The sequence below is a fragment of the Mus caroli genome, chromosome 7 (assembly GCF_900094665.2).
Source record: "Mus caroli chromosome 7, CAROLI_EIJ_v1.1, whole genome shotgun sequence".
Classification (NCBI taxonomy): Eukaryota; Metazoa; Chordata; class Mammalia; order Rodentia; family Muridae; genus Mus; species Mus caroli.
Genome location: NC_034576.1, coordinates 70,315,936 through 70,339,214, shown reverse-complemented (window position 1 = coordinate 70,339,214; position 23,279 = coordinate 70,315,936). Strand labels below are relative to the sequence as shown.

The 23,279-nt window shown below is 42.4% G+C and overlaps 1 protein-coding gene across 3 annotated transcripts in view; it reads left to right on the top strand.

Annotated features, from left to right (window-relative positions):
- Lrrc28 (leucine rich repeat containing 28) overlaps window positions 1-23,279 on the top strand; it is a 130,979-nt gene that overhangs the window by 5,861 nt on the left and 101,839 nt on the right. For all 3 annotated transcript variants that reach the window (XM_021168029.2, XM_021168028.2, XM_029479173.1), the window contains exons 3-5: window positions 11,506-11,546; window positions 20,460-20,497; window positions 21,412-21,549. In XM_021168029.2, coding sequence (XP_021023688.1) covers window positions 11,506-11,546; window positions 20,460-20,497; window positions 21,412-21,549 — 217 coding nt within the window. The remainder of the gene's footprint in view (window positions 1-11,505; window positions 11,547-20,459; window positions 20,498-21,411; window positions 21,550-23,279) is intronic.

The following is a 23,279-nucleotide window of genomic DNA, read 5'->3' as shown; positions in this document are numbered from 1 at the left end:
CTCCCTCTCTTTCCTCCTCTCCCTCTCTTTCCTCCTCTCCCTCTCTTTCCTCCTCTCCCTCTCTTTCCTCCTCTCCCTCTCTTTCCTCCTCTCCCACCCCTCCTGTCTGCATCCACCTTCCCATAGCGTGCATTCCAAGCTCACACTCTGACCCCTCCGCGTGTGAGGGTTCAATTCTTGCAGGTGTCTGTACTCAGAGTCGCAGCGTCTTCTCTTAGCAATTAGTGTTGGTGTGCATCAGATACCTTTATGAGGTTCACGAGCCACGGAATGGTGAATACATCTCCTAGGATGCCGAGAGTCAGCAGTCATCCGAGAGCTGTTCTAGCCCCTGGCTGACCAGCTATAAAGCAGGGTTTTAGGTGTTTGGGGTTTAAGTTTGTGGAACTTGATCAGCAACTGCTGTGCTGCTGGCCAGCATTGTTAGTCATGTAGGCTGACAAGTGCATTATGAATTCATTGGCCTTTGTTGCTTGGAGACCTGCCAGTCATTTGTTTTCATGTCTCATTCTTCCCTGGTACAATTCTTTTTTTTTTTTTTCCCATTGTGTTAAATGTCCTATTCTACCCTTTCCTACTTTCCACCCCTCACCATGAGAAGCCGCTTCCCGAGAAGTAGTAACCGTGTGCAGCCCCTACCCCTCTCCCGTGTGCACTTCGTGTTATTTGATTTAGCACAGTGGCTTTTATTTGTGGGATGATAGTGTGTCATGTCTTCAGAATCTGGGGGAAGCCAGTATTTCCTGAATTATTAAACAGGAAAAAAAGCCTGAGAACTTAATGGACTAGACCTTTCCCCTTAAAACCTTCTGTTTGTATTTATTCTATGTTGAGTTTATTCCTGTGCCATAAGTTCCTTCTGTGGGACATCTTTCTCCTTGCAGCCTCCCACTCCAGCTCAGGAACAACGCTTTCCTGTCCAGTGAGGACCAGCGTGGTAGGGGAGCTCTGTGTGTGTGTGTGTGTGTGTGTGTGTGTGTGTGTGAGAGAGAGAGAGACAGACAGACAGACAGACAGACAGACAAACTGACTTATTAGAATGGCTTACATGCTGTGATCTAAATAGTTTAACAATGGCTATCTCCCAACAGAAAGGCCAAGAGTCCAGTAGTTGTTCATCCATAAGACTGGATGACTTAGCAGTCCCCATCTAGGGCTGGAGTACCAGGAGAGTCCTGAGAGCTGCCGGTTTTCAGTCCAGGTTGGATTTTGAAGAAATAGGCTCTACTACCATTGAAGGAATGGCTCAAAGTAGTTGTTCTCAGGCCAGTGAGGGCGAGGGCAAGCAGAGAGAAAACATAAGCTTCCTTCCATTCTTTTATGTGGGCTCCCCCCAGAAAGTGCGGCCCAGATTTGGGGTAGATCTTCTGACTTCAATTGTTCTGGATTTAGGGAGGGTCTCCCACCTCAAATCATCCCACTAAGAATAATCCCTTACAAGTGCACCCAGCTACTTTGGTTTTAAATACTTTCAAATGTAGTTAAGATGACAGAACTAGCCATCATACATGGCTTAATTTGACCGTGAGCTCTGTAAATTTGGCAGTGAGTCTTGGGTACTTTAAATATCTGAATATATGTAACTAGATAGTCTGCATCTAGCTTTAAACTTCATGTTACTGTCTTTGTTGCTGCAAAACTTCAACATTGTTTTTGGGCCATCAGCCCTGTATCCATCCCACTGCTTGACCTGGACACACCTGTAGACTCACTGTACTTCAGAAGGACACACATGCCTTTTTTAAAGTGACATCTTTCAGATACTTTGTGTATCTTTGCATAACCTTGATGACCTGGTCAATTTGAGTATAATAAAGTGAACACAAGGATTTGAACCTCTGGACTTGCATTTTTTTTTTTAGGGTTTTCTGAGATGAGAGTAGGTTTTTAGATGGCCATGGATCACGGTGCCTCTCTGCCATTGCCTGGTCCCACTGCTCCATGGACGTGCCTCTTTGATCTGGCTGATAGTGGCCTGTCTAGCTTGGGGCTCCAGGTTATAAGTGCTGCCTGTCCCTCTGCATGGGGCACTAATGCCTCCGGTAAGGACCAGTGGCCCTGGAGCACAGATCCCAGGGCTTGGATACACACACCTGAGTCCAGTGCCCCTTATGCCAGCAATGATGGAGAACTGTGTTCTTCAGTTTCCCACCTCCGCTCCTCAAAAGCTTGGCCAACTTTGTAATGTCAAATATGATAGCTGTCATGAAGTCAGAAACATTAGCTGGACAGCTTTCAAGCAGCAGAGATTACTTCTCATGCTCTTGAATATGAAGTTCCAGGGTCAAGGTGCTGTGGTAAGGGCCAGCTTGCTTCTGTATAGATGGTGCCTTCTGTTTCCTCATATAGTTGGATGATGAGGGATCTTCCTTGGACCTCTTTATATAAGCGTACTTATCCCATTCATGCTGGCTCTGTTTTCATAACCTAATCACTTCCCAAAGGCCCTAGGTCATAATACCTCGTCCTTGGGGACGAGGACTTCAGCATGAATTTTAGGTTAGATGCAGCATTCAAACTGCAGCACCTTCCACTCCCTTGCTTATATTTCTATAACTACTGTATTTCTTTGTTTTTCTATCTTAATAATAAATTCATAGTCTATATATTTTGCTTCAAATTCTTTTTTGCCTTTAATATTCTAGGTTAGTAGATAGAATTGTCTTTGTGCATGGATACACTTAAGTTTAGGAGGTTCTCAGGCAGATAAAGAGATGACTGCTGGGGTGAAAGGTAGATAAGTTTATTTTAAAATACTTTGCAGTAGTATTCCATCATATAGTATTATCTTTATTTGTATAGCTAGGAAATTGTCTAACTTTTTTCAATGTAATATGAGCTGATTTATATAGGAACCCAATTATATAATTAAGGGTTAAATACAAGAATAGTTAGGGGTAAGCATATTAGTCCTATGACATCATTACTTGGGAGACTGAGGTAGGAGGGTCATGCATTTGGGGCCAGACTATATAGAAAGACCCTATTTCAAACCAAACCAAAATAAAACCAGAACTATACAAGACAAAAGTAGATAGGAAACATTATGATTTTGGGCCGTAAAATTTACATTAGAAAATATTTTAAAGAACTTTTCTGTAAATGTCATAGTTTCTGGCATTAGAATTCTTGATCCCCAGTTGGTGGCTCTGGTTGAAAGAGACTTAAGCCTTGAGGACTGGGGAAATGTCCTTGTTGTCAGTAAAGTACTTGTTGGATAAGCATGAAGGCCTGAGTTCCTGTGGCCAGCACTGATGTAAAAGGTATGGGTGACATGACCTGTAATTCCAGCACTCTGGGGAGGTGATGATCCAGGGGCTGTGGGCTGCTGCTCCGGGGTTAGAGGTGAGATGTCGAGAATCAGTGCTGCAAGCTCATCTGAGCACTGCTGCAAGCTCCTTTAATACCCTTCACCCATGCCCCATTGGTCCCAAGAAAGCATCTCTTCTGAACAGCAGTTCTGGTTGGCTGGCATTGTCTGTGTCAGCAGTCCTTGGTTTCTCAGGCAGTCCTCAGTTAGGTCCTCCTGCAGGAGATGCCTTTGCAGCTGCGCGGTCCCTGGTGTTTATGCAGAAGCGGACACTAGCTGAATGAGTAAGCTCCAGGTTCAGTGAAGGATCCTGTCAAAAACATACGTTGAAGAGTAAGTGAGGAAGCCTCTGACCTCTACACATGTGAGCACTTGTGCCATCCATGAACATGTGTACACATACATATCACACACACAAAATTAGTATCTACTGTTAAAGATTCTTAATATCTCTTTTTAGAGACTATGAGAAGACATTTTAACTCACTCTGGGAATGGAAATTGACTTGACCTTTTTTTGATGTTTTAGACCCTGTCTAGTAAAATTGTATACACAATAGTTAAACAAATCAGAAACCAGGATATTCATCATAGCTTGGGAGTGTGATGAACACTTGTTTTCATACATGTCCATTATTATGTTGGTTAAAACTTAACAGCTAACTTCTTAGAATCTTTACCGAGGCATTCGCCTGACAACAAATGTCCAACATTGTTCTAAGCATTCTGCATGTGTTCTTAGATCCTGAAAACAGTGCTTTGATGCAGGCACTGCCATTACCCCACATTATAGATGATAAAGGCAGTGAAAAGGACTCTGGTTGTAGATGACTGGAGAGTGTGAAGGAGAGAGAGGGTGGGAACTGAAGAAGGATCCTCAAGTGTTAATAGTGGGAAAAGATGGACCAGTATATCTGATTATATTTTCTTTTTAAATATTTTAAAAAGTAAAGATAGCTGGCATATAGATTGTAAATACTTTGATTTATATTGGTGGTAACTATACTTATGTAGTCATAATGGCTCCTTTGTAGCTTGTGACTGGGTTAGGGTGAGAAAAGTCGATAGCTAGGGAACTCACACACTTATTTCTCCTTGTCCCTCACAGGTTGTATATTCCTTATCCAAAATGCTTGGAACCAGAAGAAGTTTTTGGTTTTAGATAGTTTCTTCGGATTATTTGTATATACATAGTTAAATTTTGGAGTGAGACTCGAGTCTGGTTGCATAGTTTGTTTGTATTTCATGCATCCCTTGTGCACATAGCCTGAAGTTAATTGTGTGCTTTATGCACAGAGCAGCTGAGGTGGTACTGTATCCCATCAGAGGGCAGGTCTGACCTTTCCACCTGTGGCTTTGTGTTGGCGCTCAGAGGTATTAGGTCAGGCTTTTTGGATTAGATGCTCTGCCTAGAGTAGAAGTCACATCAACACGTGAGGCAGGAGAGGCGGGAAGAAGGGGCTAAGTGTGGCTCCTTTTGCGTTCTCATGACGAGTTCTTGTGGCTTGTCAGCCTGTTGGACCCACAAGACTTGAGCTGCTGCTCCAGTGTGGGCTCTGTAGTCGCCCACGTGACTTGGGTGCTCTCGCTCGCTATAAAATCATCTGAATTGTTTTTGGATTGAATACATGGAAATAGGTAAGTCTGTCACATGGTCAAGTTTTTTAGTGGTCTGTTTGTTTTTAAAATAGGGTCTTGAAATGTACTCCAGGCTGGCTTTGAACTTGTGCTTTCTTCTTGCTCCAGCCTCCCAAGTGCTGAGAGTATAGACATTAAGCTGCCACACACTACATGTAACCCTCACATTCATGTAACACATAGACACATTCATGGTGACCAGTGTCTAGTTTAGGGAAATTGGCTTGAGCAGTTGGGTACGTAATTTCCAGTTACACAATGTCTACCATGCAGTAAGGGCAGTCTTACATGATCAAAGTCCAGTCCTGGTCAAAGGTGCCTCACAAGGCTGCAGCTCCATGGTGAAGTGAGGTCCTGGCATCCATGGTTTGTTTGTTTTTAAAGAAAAAATTTTGAGACAGGGTTTCTCTGCATAGCCCTGACTGTTCTAGCACTCGCTCTGTAGATCAGGCTGGCTTTGAACTCCGATCTGACTGCCTCTACCTCCTGAGTGCTGGGATTAATGGTGTACAGCACCGCTGCCCAACCTCTATTCAAGTATTTTTTTTTTGAGAATTTAAACATATATATGTTGTAGTAAAAATTAGGGGTTTCAATCCCACCTTGGATCATATAGTTCTCAGACAAAAGATACAAAACCTTTATATTTATAATAAGTCTTAATATCAGTAGAGCTGGGCACATGCTAACCTTCTGAGCTATTTTGTCTACTTCCCTGTCAATGACCCTGAGATAAGACTGGCCATGTTCCACCGGGGCCTCTTCTACTTTGACTGGCCCTCATGGCCAGTTCTTATGACCCCTTACCCCATGGCGTCGTCTCTCTCGTCACTCTGCTGCTCCTTGTCTCTGCTTCAGACCCCAAGCCCTGGAACTAAAGCCCCACCCCCCTCTCCTCTGCCCAGCTAAAGGCTGTCAGCATATTTGTTCAATAGTTTAAATTAAGGAGCAAGGTTACATAGCATGCGATCTGTTATGTGAGGATTTCCTCATCCCTCAGGCAACCGGATCTTGGGGCAGTATTTACCATTACAGTGCATAGAAGCAGACCAAACCTCAACATGTGTCTGTTGTAGTTACATCATTTATTCCTGCCCTCCCATCCCTTCCAGCAGCCCGTTCCTGTTTCCTCTGATATTCTCAACCTCGTCTGTATCTATTCTGTACATCCATCTACCAACACACGTACAGAGTATTGCTTGTGTTACATGCATTTAGAACTGACGACCTCTTGGGATTGTATAACCTATTGGGGGCTCATCTCTGCAGAAAGCTTATTCTTTCTCACTCAGCAGCCTGGAGTTCTAGATTCTTTACATCCGTACCAACATTTGATATTTTCCATTTTGTTGTTGTTGTTGTTGGCATAGCTGTCCTAGTAGTTATGAAGTGATACTTCATGGTGGGCTTGATATGCACTTCCTGGAGGTTGATGACAGAAAGCAGCATTTATCTATTGTGTTAGTTGACTTTCTATAGTAATATATATAGCAACTATATATATATATATAGCAACTATATATATATATAGTTTTGACTATATATATATATTGACTATATATTATATAGAAAGTCATATATATGACTTTCTATAGTAATATATATAGCAACTATATATATATATATATATATATATATAGCAACTATAGCAAATTCCTGGATAAGCAGCTTAGAAAAGGTGTTTTGGCTTGTGGTTTTAAAGGTTCCAGTCCACCATGGAGTACAGCTGTTCCTCTGTGGCTGGAAAGCAACAGTAGAAAAAATGGGAGACGGGGAGGAGGAAGGCAGGGACTCAGATCCCCTCAAGTTGACATCCCCTGTGACCTAAAGGCTCACTGTCTCCAGATAGCAGCACCCTGAGAGCCAAGCCTTTAAGGAGCTTTGAGACCCATCTCTAGCAGATTTTTTAAAAAATTTTTATGATTAGTCCATCTTTCAGTAACTTTTTTTGTTACTGGGTTACAATAGTTTTTATGTTCTGGGTGCTGGATCCTTATCTGAAGTGTGTTTTGTAAATCTTTCAGTCTGTACATTGTCTTTTATTTATAATGTCCTTTTCTGTACAAATGGTCTTAGTTATGATCATCTTTTCCCCTGTGGCAGCATTGCTTTTGTATACCATCTGTGAACCCATTGCCAAATCCAATAGTAAGACGATTTATTCCTTTTCTTTTAAATGATTTGTGTTCATTTTATGCATGTGGGTGTTTTGTCTGCAGTTATGTCTCTGCACCACATGCATGCAGTACCTGTGGAGGCCAGAAGAGGACATTGGATCCCATGAGACAGGAGTTACAGATGGTTGTGGGCCAACATGTGGGTACTGGGAATTGAACCCGGGTCCTCTGGAAGGGCAGCCAATGTGGTCAACTGCCAAGCCATCTCTCTAGTCTAGCACCATATGCTTATGTTTTAGATAAGTGATGATAACTGCTCTAAGTGTCAAAACGTGGGACTTGCGTGAGATGTGTTATTAGATGTTATTAGATGTGTTATTAGATGTTCAGCAGGTGCTGAACCTTGAGTCCTAGTAGCTTTTAGCCACACAGGTATTTCTTATTCCGGATGAATGCAAACAGTTGCAGATTATTTGAGTACTCTGGCTTGCGGTGTTTTCCCTCAGGGGTGAACCCTTGCAAAGCTGTTACCATCTTAAAGTCACTGTGGAGCATATGAGTTCTTGTGAGTTAGTTCATGTGTGTGTCAAGAGTTAGACTTCTGGGAGGTAGACAAACAGGGAGCAGGGTTATGGCTAAGTGATAAAGGAGACAGATTTCCAAAATGGCCTGCTTTTCCTTATCCTCCTGATTAAGACAAAAGCCTGACAGCTTTAAACAAAGCCTTGTAGGCTTTTGTCTCCTAGAAGCCCCCTGCTGACAGACTGGCTCAAGGCCTATCAGGACAAGTCACACAACAGTTGTAGGCCAACCAACCATCTTTTCTTTCTTCAAACTGACCAACCCTAAGGGAAGAAAAATTCTTCAAAGATTTAACCCCAACCCTTGAGAAGAGAGTGGATTTTTTGGCTTTGTGAGTGTTCTGTCCACTTCCTAGGGGCCGTTTTCTGTGTGTTTCTGCTGGAAGCCTGTGTTTTCTCTCATCTCCCTTAAATGCCCTTCTTTGACTGCTAATTCTGTCTGTTGCTGTATGCAGTGTTTGAGAGGACTCAGGATAGTGCCTGCTGTTTCTTTAATTGGCAGGGAAGAAAAGCAAAATAAAACAGCAAGCAAACAAAACCCTTGAGCCTGACTGAGACCCCCTAGACTGTATCACATCTGCCCTAGTTTCTGAGGGAGAGGCGTGGGAAGGGCAATCTACCACAGAATGTCACAGATCTGTTGTGTTTATAACATACATGAAATTCTTGTCCCAGGTTATAATCATTTAAACATTTTCACATTTAAGGGGAGTTTGAAAGCAACATTTTATGCCAGCATGAGAAACCTGTTAAAGTTTACTTTTGCATTAGTTATGAAAAAAATTATTGATGTAACTGTTTATGGTATTTCTATTTTCCATGTACTGAAAATGGGATTTAGAAAGGAGGGCGTGATACCACAGAGCACCAATAGGGGTCAGTCATGACCTGCTCAACAAATAGACACTGTTTCCTAGACACCAGCAGGGGTCAGTCATGGCCTGCTCAACAGACAACTGTTTTCTAGGTTGAGAGATGGATTTACTTGTTTTGTATTTTCAAAAGGCAGCATCCTCATGAACTACAGTCTTCTCAAAAGTTAGTGTACTTGTTTTTACATATAAATACAGTGTGTTTAACTTGTCAATCAGCTCACACTGACACATGTCAGTAGCAGAAGTATAGTTTCAGTGTTTTATATATAGCTCTAACTCAAAAAAGCAAAACAAAGCCAAGCAGCTTATCATGGAATGCTGTCTGATAGTCATGTAAGCCAACCAGATCCAGTGTCGCTACTCCAGCAGATGAAGCTGGTGAGGACCTGAGCCTTTCTCCCCTGCCCTGGTCTGTGCTTTAATGGGAGCATGGCTGATTGAGCCCTCTCTCTGCCTTACAGCTCTCTGGTTTTGCTAGGTATGCCCATAAATGGAAGCATGTGTCGTTACTAGGAAAGATACCAATACTAAAAGACCATTCCAGGGATTTGTGACATCCGAAGAAACACGTTTGAATGCATACTGAGTGAGGGTTCACAGCCTGTACCACTTAAATGTTTAAGTAGGTCTGTCAGCAGTGAGAACTCAAAACTTCAGTCGTTTCACAATCTCTATGTTCAGTAATGCAGCTTAAGACAAAGGGCATGTCTGTAGATACATAAGCAGCTGGAATGTATCTGTATGCATGTATGAAGTTGTTATTTTCTTTTTTTTTTTTTGGTTTTTCGAGACAGGGTTTCCCTGTGTAGCTCTGGCCGTCCTGGAACTCACTCTGTAGACCAGGCTGGGCTCCAACTCAGAAATCCGCCTGCCTCTGCCTCCCGAGTACTTGGATTAAAGGCGTGCGCCACCACGCCCGGCTCGTTATTTTCTTATCTAAAATAAAGCCAGTGGATTTCCATTCTGTTTAGGGTTTCAAAAAAAATCTATGCCTTAGAATAAAATATAAGCCCATGTATTAGTCACGTCGCTTTTCATGCTGGCCTGTCTTTTCCACCTCTCAAACTAGGCCTTGTTTCCTGAGGCTGCACAATCTTCCCCAAAGAACACCACCATCCAGGGACCAAAATGTTGAAGCATGGGTCTGTGATAATGTTTTACATTACAACCTAGCAGTCCTTGCCACATTGTGTAAAACTATCTTTATACTTGATTTTTACTTGGTTTAGTTTTTAAACTTACATAAACTTGGGGGAGTATGTGCACATGTGAGTCCAGGGGTCCAAGGAGTCCAGAAGAGGGCGTCAGAGCTCCTGGAACCAGAGCTACAGGTGCTTGTGAGTTGCTGGACAGGTTCAAGAGCAGGATAGTTTCTATTACTTCCTGTTGCTGTGATGAGAATGCTGCTGCTGGAGCCCCAGCTGAGAACTCACATCTTGAGCTGCAAGAAGGAATCCCAGAGCCAACTAGGAATGACAAATGGCTTTGAAATCTGAGCTTTGCCTCCTGTGAAGTATGTATGTACTGTATGTAAGTACTTCCTCCAGCAAGACCACACCTCCTAAACCTACCCAAACAATGGCACCAGCTGTGGAGGGACAGTCATTCAAGCCATCACAGGATCTTAAGGCTGGCCAGGCCCCCAAGCACAGTTGCTTTTGTAACAGGGTTTACAAAACCTGTTTTTATGTCTTTAGGACTACTGGTAAGGTGTTGTTGGCCAATAGGTAATTATCTAAACACCTCCTGCCCTTCCCTCTTTGCACATGTTACTTCTGTGCCCAGAAGGTGAACCAGAACTACCCCCCTTTCCACCTCATGCCAATCTCATAGTCATCTTTATTATCCATGCCAGACCGGTTTTTTGTTTGTTTGTTTGTTTGTTTTCTGAAAGCCATTCCTGGTTCTGCCATTAAAACTAGCTTACCTTTTGGTGTTTGGAGGATGTGGAATGAAAACCCCATTCTTTCTGTTTTTATAGTGTCCGTCTTCATGTGCTTACACATCTGAGCCATGTCTGTAGTTATATACAGTTATTTACAGGAACAGCCCTCCTTTCACCGCACTCTTTTCAAGCGGTGAATAGAATTGTAGAAGTTGTTCTTTGGAAAAGGACGCCACCCCTACTCCAGCATATTTCATCTATTTCATCAGTCTGCCATCTCCTCTAAGATGCTACCCTCAGGCTTAAAACTGTTGGATCACAGTCCTTTTCTCTTCATTCTCAACCTTCTTTGTCTCCGAGATCTGCCTTTCTTTAGCAGCAGGGGTGGGGGAGCTGGGGATTGAGGGCTGTAACTGTGAGGCCACCATAACTAAGCAGTCCTAATAGCAGTGCCTTGCTCACACTTGGGAGGCAAGCATCCAAAATTAGGGTGCGCTCATCAGGGTAGGTTCCCCTTTGGGGGATTGTAGAGTCTTGCGGGCCCTTCTCTCTGTGTAGGCTGTTGGCAGACCCTGGCATTTTTTATCCACAGTTGCCTCTTTGGCCCCTCAACCTCTTGTCGGTGGCCTTCTTCCTTATGTGCCCTGAGAGGTGCCTGGTTTCTCTAAGGCAGCAGTTCTCAGCCTGTAGGTAGCAACCCTTTGTAGGTTGAACGACCTTTTCCGGGTGGGGTGGGGTGTTACCTGAGACTGTTGACAAACAGATATTTATGTTATGATTCATAACAGTAGCAAAATCAGTTATGAAGTAGCAACAGAAATAATGTACTGGTTGGGGTCACCACAACATGAGGAGCTGTATTAAAGGGTGGCAGCATGGGGCAGGTTGAGGACAAATGTGATAAGGGATGCTGATTTTAACTGTTTGACTATACTAAGTGCCTTGTGATTAGTGTAAGAATGAATCCCAAACATGCTAAGTTATTATTTTCACATTCTCAAAATTTATATCCCAAGAAGATATTCTGTTATACTTAAGGGAATTAAAAATGTTAATACTTTTTAAAGATAAAATTTAATTCTGAGTTTTTGATTTTCAGCCAGAAAACCTTGCTCAGAAGCTTCCAAACCTTGTGGAACTGTGAGTGTGTTTATTCATTTTTTTAAAAACTAAGAATGGGAACTTGAAGTGATTTGGAATAGTGGGACATGTAATTTTAATATATTCATCTGTGGTAACGTTTGGGTGTGGTTGTCATGCTGCTGCTCTGGGTAGATGGGAGACTTTGCTAACCCCTGCAAGGTGTGTGAGAGCCTTTAAGATGCTGACATAGCTCAGCTCAGACCATGAAGATGCTCTTCTGGGAAGTGCATGCTCCTGGGAAAATCCTACCCTTGTTATTCCTGTGTCAAACTGGATGTAGGCTCCCTGAGGGCGCAGTGGTGCTGGAAGGCCTGGGCCTTTCCTCCATGTCTCGGTAGTGTCAGTACTTTGAAAGGTTACCTTCATTCTGCTACAAAACTTACCTTTTTGTTTCTGTTTTCTTGAGGTGCTGTGCGCCTTCTGTGTGCATGATAGGGAGGGCAGTGCTTCCCCACTGAGATACATCTCGGGACCCCTCCGTGCTTTTGTCAATTGTGTTTATGTTTTGTCTGAGTGTGCACATCTGTCTGTAGCGGTAGATAATCTAAAAGTCCTCTATGCTCCCTGTGAGTTCCTCTGCGGCTCTGCACCCACCCAAGAGCTCTGGATTCACAAATGAAAGATACACACACACACACACACACAAAGCAACTTTTATATTTTAATGTGCCTTGTGTAGCTCAATGGCTGGGCACTTCCAAACCTCCCCACAGCTAGCACATACTTCCTCCAGGATTCCTGAATGAACACTTTCTACATCTATATTTTATCTTTGCTGTCCTGTTTCTTTCTGGGTCTGCTTTCCCCTTGCACCTACATTTCGGCCATCTCACCCTCCTGCTCCTTCACATCGTGGTCCGTCCTACACCCCTGTCATGCTGGACTTCCTTTTCCCTCCCTTGCATCTCCCTGCACAGCCATTGGATGCTAGCAACTTTATTTTCCAATCAGAGCCAACTGGGGTGAGCATCCCTTAGCCTAGTGCAGAACACTGCACACAGGTTTTTAGGTAACACAGTTAGCATGAGAACACAAGCCACTACGCGTGCATGCTCACCTTACTGTCTTGAAACAAGGCCTGCCACTGAACCTGTGCTCTGCTGACTGGCTGGCTGGCCAGCAAGCTCTCAGGATCTTTCTGTCCTTGCCCTCCAGTGCTGAGGTTACAGACACACAAAGCTCTCTGTTTTATGTGGGTTCTGGGTATCAAAATTCTGGTCCTTATGCTTGCAGAGCAAGCACTTTTACCACCAAAAACATCTCTTAGCTTCCCTTTTTGTTTTGTTTTGTTTGAGTTATGGTTTCTCTGTGTAGCCTGGCTGTCCTGGAACTCACTCTGTAGATCAGGATGGCCTCAAACTCAGAGATCTGCCTGCTTCTGCCTCCTCAGTGCTGGGATTAGAGACGTGGGCCAGCACTGCCACACGCAGCCTGGCCACTTTTGGTTTTTAATGTGTGGTCTTTTGAGTAAGAATGGCTACTATAAGCTCACACATTTGAATGCCTAGCCACCAGGGAGTGTCACTATTTGAAAAGATGAGAAGGATCAGAAGTTGGGGCCTTATTGAGGGTCGTGTGTCATGGTGTTATCTTCATAGCAGTAGAATAATCACTGAGACATAATGATTCATGTATTTGTGTTGAATCTGCCTTCCTGGAAGATAAAATTAGATAGCATATATTTTTCTGTACTAATTTCATTGTATAGAAGCTGTTCTTAATTTCATCTCAGAAAGGTGTTTACTCCTTCCTGTACGTTGCTCTACGTTATTTTGTCTGAGTGTTGGGGAGATAAAGGCATCCTGCATCCATCTTTACACTGAGTCTCGGTCATTGTCATTTGCCCCATCTTTTCATTCTGAAACTCTTCAAAGTAACCAACGATAAAATCATAGCTCAGGGAACACCCTCAACCTGTCACCAAAATGTAACCACACTCAACACTGCCGCTGGGTTTCCTCTTCCTTCCTCCTGCCTGTGTAGTGTGTGCCGAGTGACAGGGGAACGTCACAGGTAGCTGCCACTTCCACGCCAGGACGCAGTCCATTCAGTGCTGTCTGTCTGATTTCCCTCTTAGTGAACGGACCCTCAGATCCACTGGAGGACTGTTGACTGCCACCAAGGTTCATTTCTTCATATACAAGATGATGTTAGCCACAATAAGAGTAGCTCTACAATCCCATTTTTGTATTCCACTTACTTAATCATTAGCTTATTTTCATTCATCCGTTCATTCATTTATCTTAATGAAGTGCCCTAGCTCACTCAACATAGAATGTGAAAGAGAAGTCACGAGGACATGAAGGTTTCATTGTGTTCTTTTGTTCAGTCTTCCCACTAAGTATGGGAGCTTAGGCCTCTCTAAGTACTGAATACTTAGGCCTGGGAAAGTTCTCTTCCTCTTCTTGTCTGCAGAGTTTTGTCTTTTTAACTTCAAAGGGCCTCTCCTTTTTTTCTCCCTGTTTTGTCTTTTATTTTACTAATATGTAGATTATACTTATCAATACTTGTACACTGAACTAATATTATAATGCTAGGAGAGCTAATATTTGGTCATAGGATATAATTATTTTAATATGTTCTGGGGGTTAGGTAGTGGAATTTTACAGCTGTTTTTTTAAAGGGATATTTCTCTGTAGTCTTGTGATATTTATTTTATTTTGACTTTACTTGGTATCCTAGTATTATTAGCTTCAGAATGAGTTGGGAAGAGTTTTCCTGGCCTTTCATTTTTTTTTTTTTATCTTGTCCTTTCTATCCTAAGAAATATTTGCTGAGTTTGGTAGTGGTCCCTGGCTAATGCTGAGCTGACCACTGATCAGCTTCTCTAGACTTGCTGTGTGCAGACTTATCCTAGACTGTTAGTGGTCAGCTCATGGTCAGACAGACTTTCTGTAACTGCTTACTCAGTCTCCTAGCCTGAGTTTCTGTGTAGGTGTTGAGACACACCTTGGCCCCTCCATTGTCAGCCACATGACTGCTTTAGCCTTCACTTCTTGCCTATGTAGGACTTGAACGCAGCAGGTGTGAGAGGCAAAGGCCTTCTCAGATCTTAAGTTGCTCATTCTCCCAGCTCTGAACTTGCATACATCCCACATGTGCTAGTGGTCTGCTGGATTGCCAACGCCTTCATGGTCTGTGTATTATTTGTTATAGTTGTTTTCTACTGCCTAACAAAATCGTGAAATTAAATGGTTGTAATTTGTTTCAGTTTAGCACTGGAGATAGTTTTTTTTTTTTTTCTTTCTCTTTCTTTTTTGAAAGTTTACACTAGGAATGTTGAACTTAACCTTGTCTATCTTGTGTGTGTGTATGTGTGTGTGTGGAGGGGGAGAGAGTGAGCGAGTGAGCAAGCGCTTTGCTGGTCAAGTCTTTGATGCATCTCTGAGGCCAAGTGGACAGTAATTGTTAGGCAGTGTGGCTTGGAAAGCCTTCTTTCTCGCCCACTTTCATCCAGGCTACTGCTTTTGTTTGCTTGTGAACCCTTGGCTTCTCTTAATTCTGAAGAGCCAGGCAGTGGGATATGGGACTAGCACACATGAAAAAACCAGCAGAGCTCACGGCCTACCATCCAACAGTCACCAGAGTTCCTTAGAGATCTTCCCTTATCACTACAGGCCTTGGGCTGGTTTGCATAGCTTCACGTACACTGCTTTTGAGAATGTTTTACAGTGTTCTCAGTGATCTTATGGAAAAAGAGATTCTTTATCATTTACACTTCCTTGGTGTATTTTAATTCTCTCCTGCAATAGGAACTCATCAGAGCCTAGCTTGGCCTCAGACTTGCTCTGTAGGCAGGAATGACCTTAAACTCCTAACCCTCCTGCCTCTACCTGCCGAGTGTTGAGATTACAGGCACGTACCACCATGCACAGTCACTTAATAGTCACTGTTGATGCTGCTGTCAGAGTGCCTGACAGGAACAACTTACTGCACAGTTCTCAACCCTCCCAATGCTGGTGCGACCCTTTAGTGCAGTTCCTCATGGTGTGGTGACCTCCATCATAAATTTATTTTTGTTACTACTTTACAACTGTAATTTTGCTACTGTAAATGAATCATAGTGTAAATATTATTTGGAGATTTGCCAAATACTAATTTGTAATGTAGATATTTTGGCAGTTTGTCAAAGGGTTCGTGACCCACACTTGAGAACCACTGACTGAGGGGATTAGAGACTTATTTTGGTTCCCAGTTTTAGAGGGATTTCAGTGAGCAGCTGGGAAGGTGGGAAGGCTAACTCTTCACTGGAGCTAGTAGAGGCAGCTCTCATGCAGTGCAGGCAGGAGGCAGAGAAAGGGAGATGAGACCTTTAATCAGATGACTGCCTTTGTCCAGCCCCAGCCCATGAGATGACTCCACTCATTCAAAGCATGTCTTTCTTTGCAGTTCATTCTCATTGAAAATGCCCTCAGAGTCACATCCAGAGGCATGCTGCAGTCTCTAGGGGGGTCTTAGTCAGGTGAAATTGACTATGAAGATGAGCCCTCTCACCCAGCAGTGCTTCCTTCTGTTGTCACTGTTTCTCATCACGGCCATTCTGATGTGAGCATGGTCTCTATCGGTGGGGCTTCCCTTGTCTAATGGCTGGTGATGCTGAACCTCTTCATGCCCCTGTCTGTCATCTGTGTCTTGCGTCAGTTCTTATGTGTAGGTTTTAATGGTTCCCGATGTAGTCTATAAACAGTCTTCTTCCCTGGTGTTACTCATACTGTCTTCTAGGACACAGCTCATCTCTTCATCCTTCTTCTGTTCTTTTGCATAGCAACGTTGTCTGCTTTGATGCACTCTAGTGCATCAGTTGTGCTCTTCTGTCTGATGCTTTCATCTCAAGTGGAGAAGCCTGAGACTCAGTGGTTTTCTTTTCCTTCCCTGAAGTCATGCTTTTGTTGTCGTAGTCCCAGGATTAGGGATCTTGGTTGTTAGTATGTCTGTCTTTGGGCATTTGGAAGCATTCATTCCCTCTGGCTTCCAGTTCATCAGGACACGTCTCTTGCTCTCCTATTTATTTCTTTGTATGTAAGATGGACTTTTTTGTTCTCTTGGTCTAGTCTGAGGAGTTTCCTTTTAAAACAAAATTAATTAATTTTTGTGGTGGTGGTTCTGGGGTGGTCCTCAGGGCTCTGTGTGCTGAGTAAGTAACTCTGCCTTCTGTGGAGCTCTGCTCAGCCCCAGGAGCCTCCGGCTTTTCACTCCACTCTGTAGGAACTTGAACTCCATCCTCTTGTTTTCTTTGAGTGTTCTGAGCTTCTGGGGTTTATTTTCTTCTTTGAGTAACTCCAGACATTGGTGCGGCACATGTTTTTATCCCTCTGCTTGGTCTTTGACCCTGACCTGTGAGACTCTTGCCTGCTCATCAGACTGTCAGGTGCATCCCATAATGGGCAGGACAGCTCTTTTTCAGTGTCTTTTGTGTTGTGCTTCAGTTTTGATAAACTATTTTTCTGCCCTTGAGGTCAGTTACTATGTTAATTTCATCCAGTGATTTTATATATCATATATTCTCATTTTATATATAGGTATCTTTGATCTCTAGACATTTCATTTTCTTAAAATTTTATAGTTCTTACAATGTTCATAATTTTCATCTAGCTTCCTGACTGTGGTCACTATAATTATTTAAATGTCCTTATTTGTTAATCATTTGCTTAGTGGGTTTATTTGTATTGATTTTTTTTTCTTCCAGTTTGGGGTTGTTTTCCTCACTTGGATGGTGAGTTTTATAAACCTTCCATAGTAATGTATTTTATTTTCTTTTTTGTTTTTGCTGTGTTTGCTGGCCTTTGTGTTTGGTTCTTACATGGTTTGCTTAGACTAGGAGCAATCTCATATCTAAGGATAGGTTAGCTCTCTTGCAAAGGCCTCGGCTGTCTAGGCTTTCTCTGGTTGGCCTGGGTAAGGGCAGGGCTTGGCAGTGCACTGGAATGTATGCCTCTCAGTCCAGAGAGCTTTGTGTGCTGTTCAGCCGATAGCTTTTCTCCTGTTTTGGTTGTTTGCCTGGTTGTTGTTTGTTTGTTTTTGTTTTACCCTGTTTCTCTTATACATGTGCATTTTATTGAATTTAGCAAAGGGTTATGGGATCTTTTAAGTCACTGGAGCTGTTTTTCAGGGGTGGGGAGTCGGGGAGTGGTTCCATTGTTTCCTGAAGTCTTTCCCCTTGGCTGCTAACTGCTTCAGTCCTGATAGAGGCTCCATAACCTAGGAATTCTCTTCCTATTCCATAGTTCAGAATCTCCCTACTTGCCTTGCTAGTTCTTTTTTTTTTTTTTTTTGTCACCTGTTGTCACTGTCTGAAAATAGTTGTTTCATAGATCCCATCTGGCTTTCCCTTGTTTATAGCAGGCAGGTCAGTCTGGTCCTTGTTACTCATGTCTAGAAGTGGAAGTTCTGTTCCTTCAGTTAAGAAGATCGCTTTTCACCATAGTGTATGTCTCATGGTTACAGGGAGGTTGTAAAGATAGCACAGGCTGTTCTGTTACACTCCTCACCCAGTTTCCCCTGCGGTTAACATGAGTTCCATGGGACATTTGTCAACACTACAAAATTGATGTTAACATATTGAGTAAAAATTGGTTTCAGTTGATTATAAAATAAGACAAAAAGACCAAGCCATTTGCCAAAGTGACTGTACCCTTAAGTGGTATGTGTACTAGTATGAATTTGATTTCTGGCCGTATTTCAGCAAAATATGATGAAAACTAGCTCCATACATCTGCCTGCTAGTCCCCCAGACACGGGCCATCATGCTCTTTTGTGACTGTATGTGACTATGAAGGTTCAATAAAGGCAGTGGGGTGCTCTGGGGACCTGTCTGTCACCCAGTTACTAAGGAAGGGCTTGCTGCCTGTTCCATGTGGACTCTCAGTTTGTTGTCTCCTAAAATGATTTGTGGAGTTGGGATTGCATTGTACTTAGTGCACAAATGGATGATCTTTTGGAGACCCTGATAGTTCCAATGTGTAGTTAGGATCAGGAACACTGTAGTGGTATATAGCATCTTTATTTTAATATAGACACATTAGTGTATTAAAATGTGTTGTTAAGTTTCAGTCGTAATAGTGGGTACTCTAGTACATATTTTGACTTGGACATTTTCATAGGTAAAACTCCAGACAAGTATTTTATTGAAGTAGTTTTTAAAACTCAGATCTGTTTCTAATTTTATGTGATAGCATCTGTTTTTTTTTCTGTACAATAAATACATATTTACATACTGTAGTGAGTGTACCTGCACATTGATTTACAGTCTTTTGGCACAAATGACCTTGATCAAGAATGTTTCCAAAGTATTGAGTTCAAAATGTGTAATCAATTCATATACTCCGAGTGAAGAATGAGGTCTGTTTTAGAGTGCACACTTGGTTAAATTGTGTCACATGATTATCAAGTGAAGGCAAACACAGAAGCCAGTCCTATGACTGCAGCTTTTGCCAAAAGTAAAGGCTTTGTTGCTCGATTGACTGTCAAGAAGAGCAGACACTCTAGGCTCAGGTATCTCCTCTGTCAGCCAGTGGTCATGGAACATGCAAGGAAGGAGAGGGAATACTTAAAATACTTTGGGGATTTATTTTTTTTACCTACAATAAATTGGCTGGTTTGAAATCAAGTGTTCTAAAATCGAGTTGTCCTACCTCACAAGAAAATCAGTTTTATTACTGATTTTATTTTTACTGTACGGTCTCTGCCAGTCACAGCATGTAGCTCTGAATATATATAGTTTCAGATGGTACCTGGAGTCCCCACCAGAGTGTGCCAGAGATGCTTCAGTGGGAAAGTGTTGATGACTTAGACAAGCCTGGACTTGTAGGTCTTTTTAAAGAAGACTTCTGCTGCTGAGAAGTCAGATTTCTGTGTCTTGGCATCTGAGTATTTCTGCGGAGACGTTAGTGAACATTTAATCTCTATTCTTGGGTTGCAGTAAGCATGCCAACTAGAGACATCTTGAAGAGTTTTCTGTTTGTTTTGTTTTAAAGATGACTTTGAGTGTTTTCCCTGCAAGCATGTATGTGCCATATGCACACCTAGGGCCTGTGTCGTGAAGAAAAGGGTGCTTGTTTTCTGGAGTGGGATTATAGACGTTAGGAGGCACCAAGTGGGTGCTGGGACCCTGTAAGAACAAGTGCTCTCTCTTAATGGCTAGCTGAGCCAGTTAGAATTGTCTTCAGTCCACTTTTACTGTGGAGAAACTAAAACTGATATCTCCTTTTACACAATAGGTATTGATTTTTCTTTACACAGTAAATATATTTCTGAAAACCTAAGTAATTTAATGAACTAGATGTACTAGTAATTTTTAAAAAGATTTATTTATTTACTATATATAGTGTGTTCTGCCTACATGTATGCCTGCACACCAAAAGAGGGCCCTACATCTAATTAAAGGTGGCTATAAAACATCACATGGTGTTGCTGAGAATTGAACAGGAAACCTCTGGAGTAACCTCTGAGCCGTCTCTCCAGCCTATAGAACTAGTAATTTTTTAATGAGGTTAAATACCTTATGATTGGGGCTGGTGAGATGGCTCAGTGGGTAAGAGCACCCGACTGCTCTTCCGAAGGTCAGGAGTTCAAATCCCAGCAACCACGTGGTGGCTCACAACCATCCGTAAGGAGATCTGACTCCCTCTTCTGGAGTGTCTGAAGACAGCTACAGTGTACTTACGTATAATAAATAAATAAATCTTAAAAAAAATACCTTATGATTTTTTTATATTAATAATTTTAAAATGACTAAATCAGAAGATATATTTAGTATTTGTGATTTAGCATATTACTCTCAAAGTATTAGCTGTTATGTCTGTGTGTTTTGGAAGTTTTGCTTATATTTGATAAGTTTTCAAACAGCTTGTATTAGCTGGTTATCTGACAATACTGAATAACGACAGCAACTTTCCCCTCCTTTTGTCACAGGTACCTTCACTCAAATAACATAGTTGTGGTTCCAGAAGGTAAGCATACTTATAATTCTTAGTTTGAAAACAGTGTCATTTATATTTTGCTTTATGAAAATTTGATGAGCCCCGGACCCTGTCTCTTCATCTCTAGCTCCTTAAACTTATTTTGGTTGGTGAGTTAGGGAATTTTAATTTAAAGGACTTTCAGTTTATTTGCTTTAAAATGTAAGTCCAGTTAAGAAAGATTAAATGGAGACATCTAGTAAGACAATGCGTGGCCAGGAAAATTCCTAGACAAACTGCTGTTGGGAAGTAGTAAACTAAGTACCTAGTGCAATTAACTAAGAATTTACTTACATATAAAAGAATAGATTCTTTAAAATTCTTAAGGCGGGTGTTGTGGGAGGGAGTGTGTGGCAAGAGGGTAGCAGAGGACCACTTTGTAACTTGTTCCTCAGATGCCTTTTTTTTTTTTTTTGAGGGAAATCTCCCCTGGTCTGGTACTCACCAAGCAGGGTCAACCTGGACCCTCTCTGCGTCCCCAGCTCTGGTTGCAGGCATGTGCTGCGGAGCTTTTTAAACCTGGGGTTCTGGGGTCTGGGCTCAGGTTTCCTTGCTGGCAAGACAAGCACTTAAGCAGCTGAGCCACTTCCCAGGCCCTGCTCTTAGTGATGCCATCTGAGATGGGCTCCTGTGTCTCCCTGCTGGCTTCAAACTACTCTCCTGCCTCAGCCTCCCAGGACCACCCCAGCTGGGTTCATCTTCAAATTCTTTATTTAGTCGCACATTCCCCCATTGCTTTAATGTTTTTACTTGTTCTTAAGTTAATTTTATCTCAAGAGATACTTTCCACTTTAATAACTTCATTTTCAAGTCCTGTGAGTGAAAGACAGAGTCAAGAGCGAAGCGTTCACCTAGGAACACTGAGTCACACTCATTCTGCCTCTCCCTTGCTTTTCTCCCTGCAGCCATCGGGTCCCTTGTGAAACTCCAGTGTCTGGATCTCAGTGACAATGCCTTAGAGATCGTTTGCCCAGAAATTGGTCGCCTGAGAGCGTTGCGTCATCTTCGATTAGCTAATAACCAGCTACAATTCCTACCTCCAGGTAATCCCTGACTGTATAGTTCCTTGTGTGTCCGGAATCTGTTTTTAGTACCCTACACACCAGCAGCTGGTGTTTGAATGTATTTACAAGTATCTGTTTAAGGATGAAACAAAGGACTGTAGGTGAAACCTGACCAAGCGTTCTGAGAACCCGGTGTAAATATAAGAGGATAGTGTGTGTGTTTTGGGGCCACTGCGGGGTGCATTTTGATGAGTGTCCGCTCATCACTCTTCTCAATGCTGGGTAAGGTGTTTGTGTGAAGAGCTGTTGGCTCTGAATTTCACATCAAAGAATGTGAGTAAATTTGGACGCTTAAAGTGTCTTTTTGTAAAAATAGCATTAATTAAAAACTTAAATAATATTTAACCTCATACTGCTTCCAACTATATTCAATGCAGAAACTTTCAGGTTAGTGAAGAACATTATTTTCAGGGTTTATCATTTTTTTTGCAGTGTTTGATCATTCCAACTTTCAAGTTTTCTGTTTAAATAGCCAGAGAGTTAGATGCTCTTTTGAAGACTGCCCAGAAAATGTCGCAACAGGGATAGAAGTTTTCGTGTTTGATGCTAACACATGTGTAATAGGGTGCTGGGAATGTAGTTCAGTTGCTAGAGTGCTTGCCGAGCATGTATGAAGCCCTGGATTTAGCCTCCAGCACTGTATAAACCAGATATGGTAATACAGGAAGATCAGAAGTTCAAGGTTGGCCTCAGCTCCTTGGTGGGTTCAAGGCCAGCCTAAGATACAAGAGACCCTGTCTCAAAATTCAAACAAAAGAATGAAATGCATGAATCGAATGCTTGCAAACCCTGCTTATATACATACAAGGACACAGCACTTCTGCTCCATATGGCTGTTCTGCTCTTTGTTCTTTGCTGTGTATCACATTTTGTGGTGGAATGTGGTCATTTCCGTCCGGTGCATTCCCAGAAGTTAATGGTGTTTTTCTAACATCATTCGACTGCCTCTTACTAACCACTGAAGGTATTTATTTCCTGACTGCTTTCATATAACTTGTTTTATCTACACTTCTGTTCCGCAGGAATTCAGGCATGCTTTTTTTTTTTTTTTTTTTTTTTTAGTTTCCCAGCTTTGTTTCTGTCCTATGCACTTGGCTGTCCTTGTTTTGAGTGATATCTTATTCTACAGCACAACTGGATGTTTTGAATAAGAGCTTTTAGGTGAACCATGAGTAGGTTGTTTCGTTTTGTTTTGAGATAGGATCTCACTCACAGTGTAGCCCTGGGTGTCCTGGAACTCCCACAGCTCTACCTGTCTCTGCCTCCCGAGTACTAAGAAGACAGGTCTGTGCCACCACGTCTGGCCAAGAGTAGTTGGTCGTCTTCCTAGGCACTCTGTATAGTTCTGGACAGGCCTCCTACTTCCTTGCCTCACGTGCATACACCTCATTGGGAGGTTGTTTCAAATATTGGATTGTGTTGGGAACAAGTCTAAACATCTCCCTGATGTTGGGCTGTGTTTTGAGATATAGTATGAAGCAAAGAAATGGGGGAGTCTCTCCTGTTGTTGCTCTTCATCTGTAGACACTGGCTGATATGTGTTGGTAGCCCCTTCTACATAGACACTCCATCCTGTTGTGTAGCTGATTTTTATGCTATATTCCCTCAAAAGGCTTCCCATTTTACTGTGGTGGTTTGTCTGTCTGGTATGTGTTTGCATATGGGCTGCCATGTGCGTGCATGCATGTGTGTGTGTGTGTGTGTGTGTA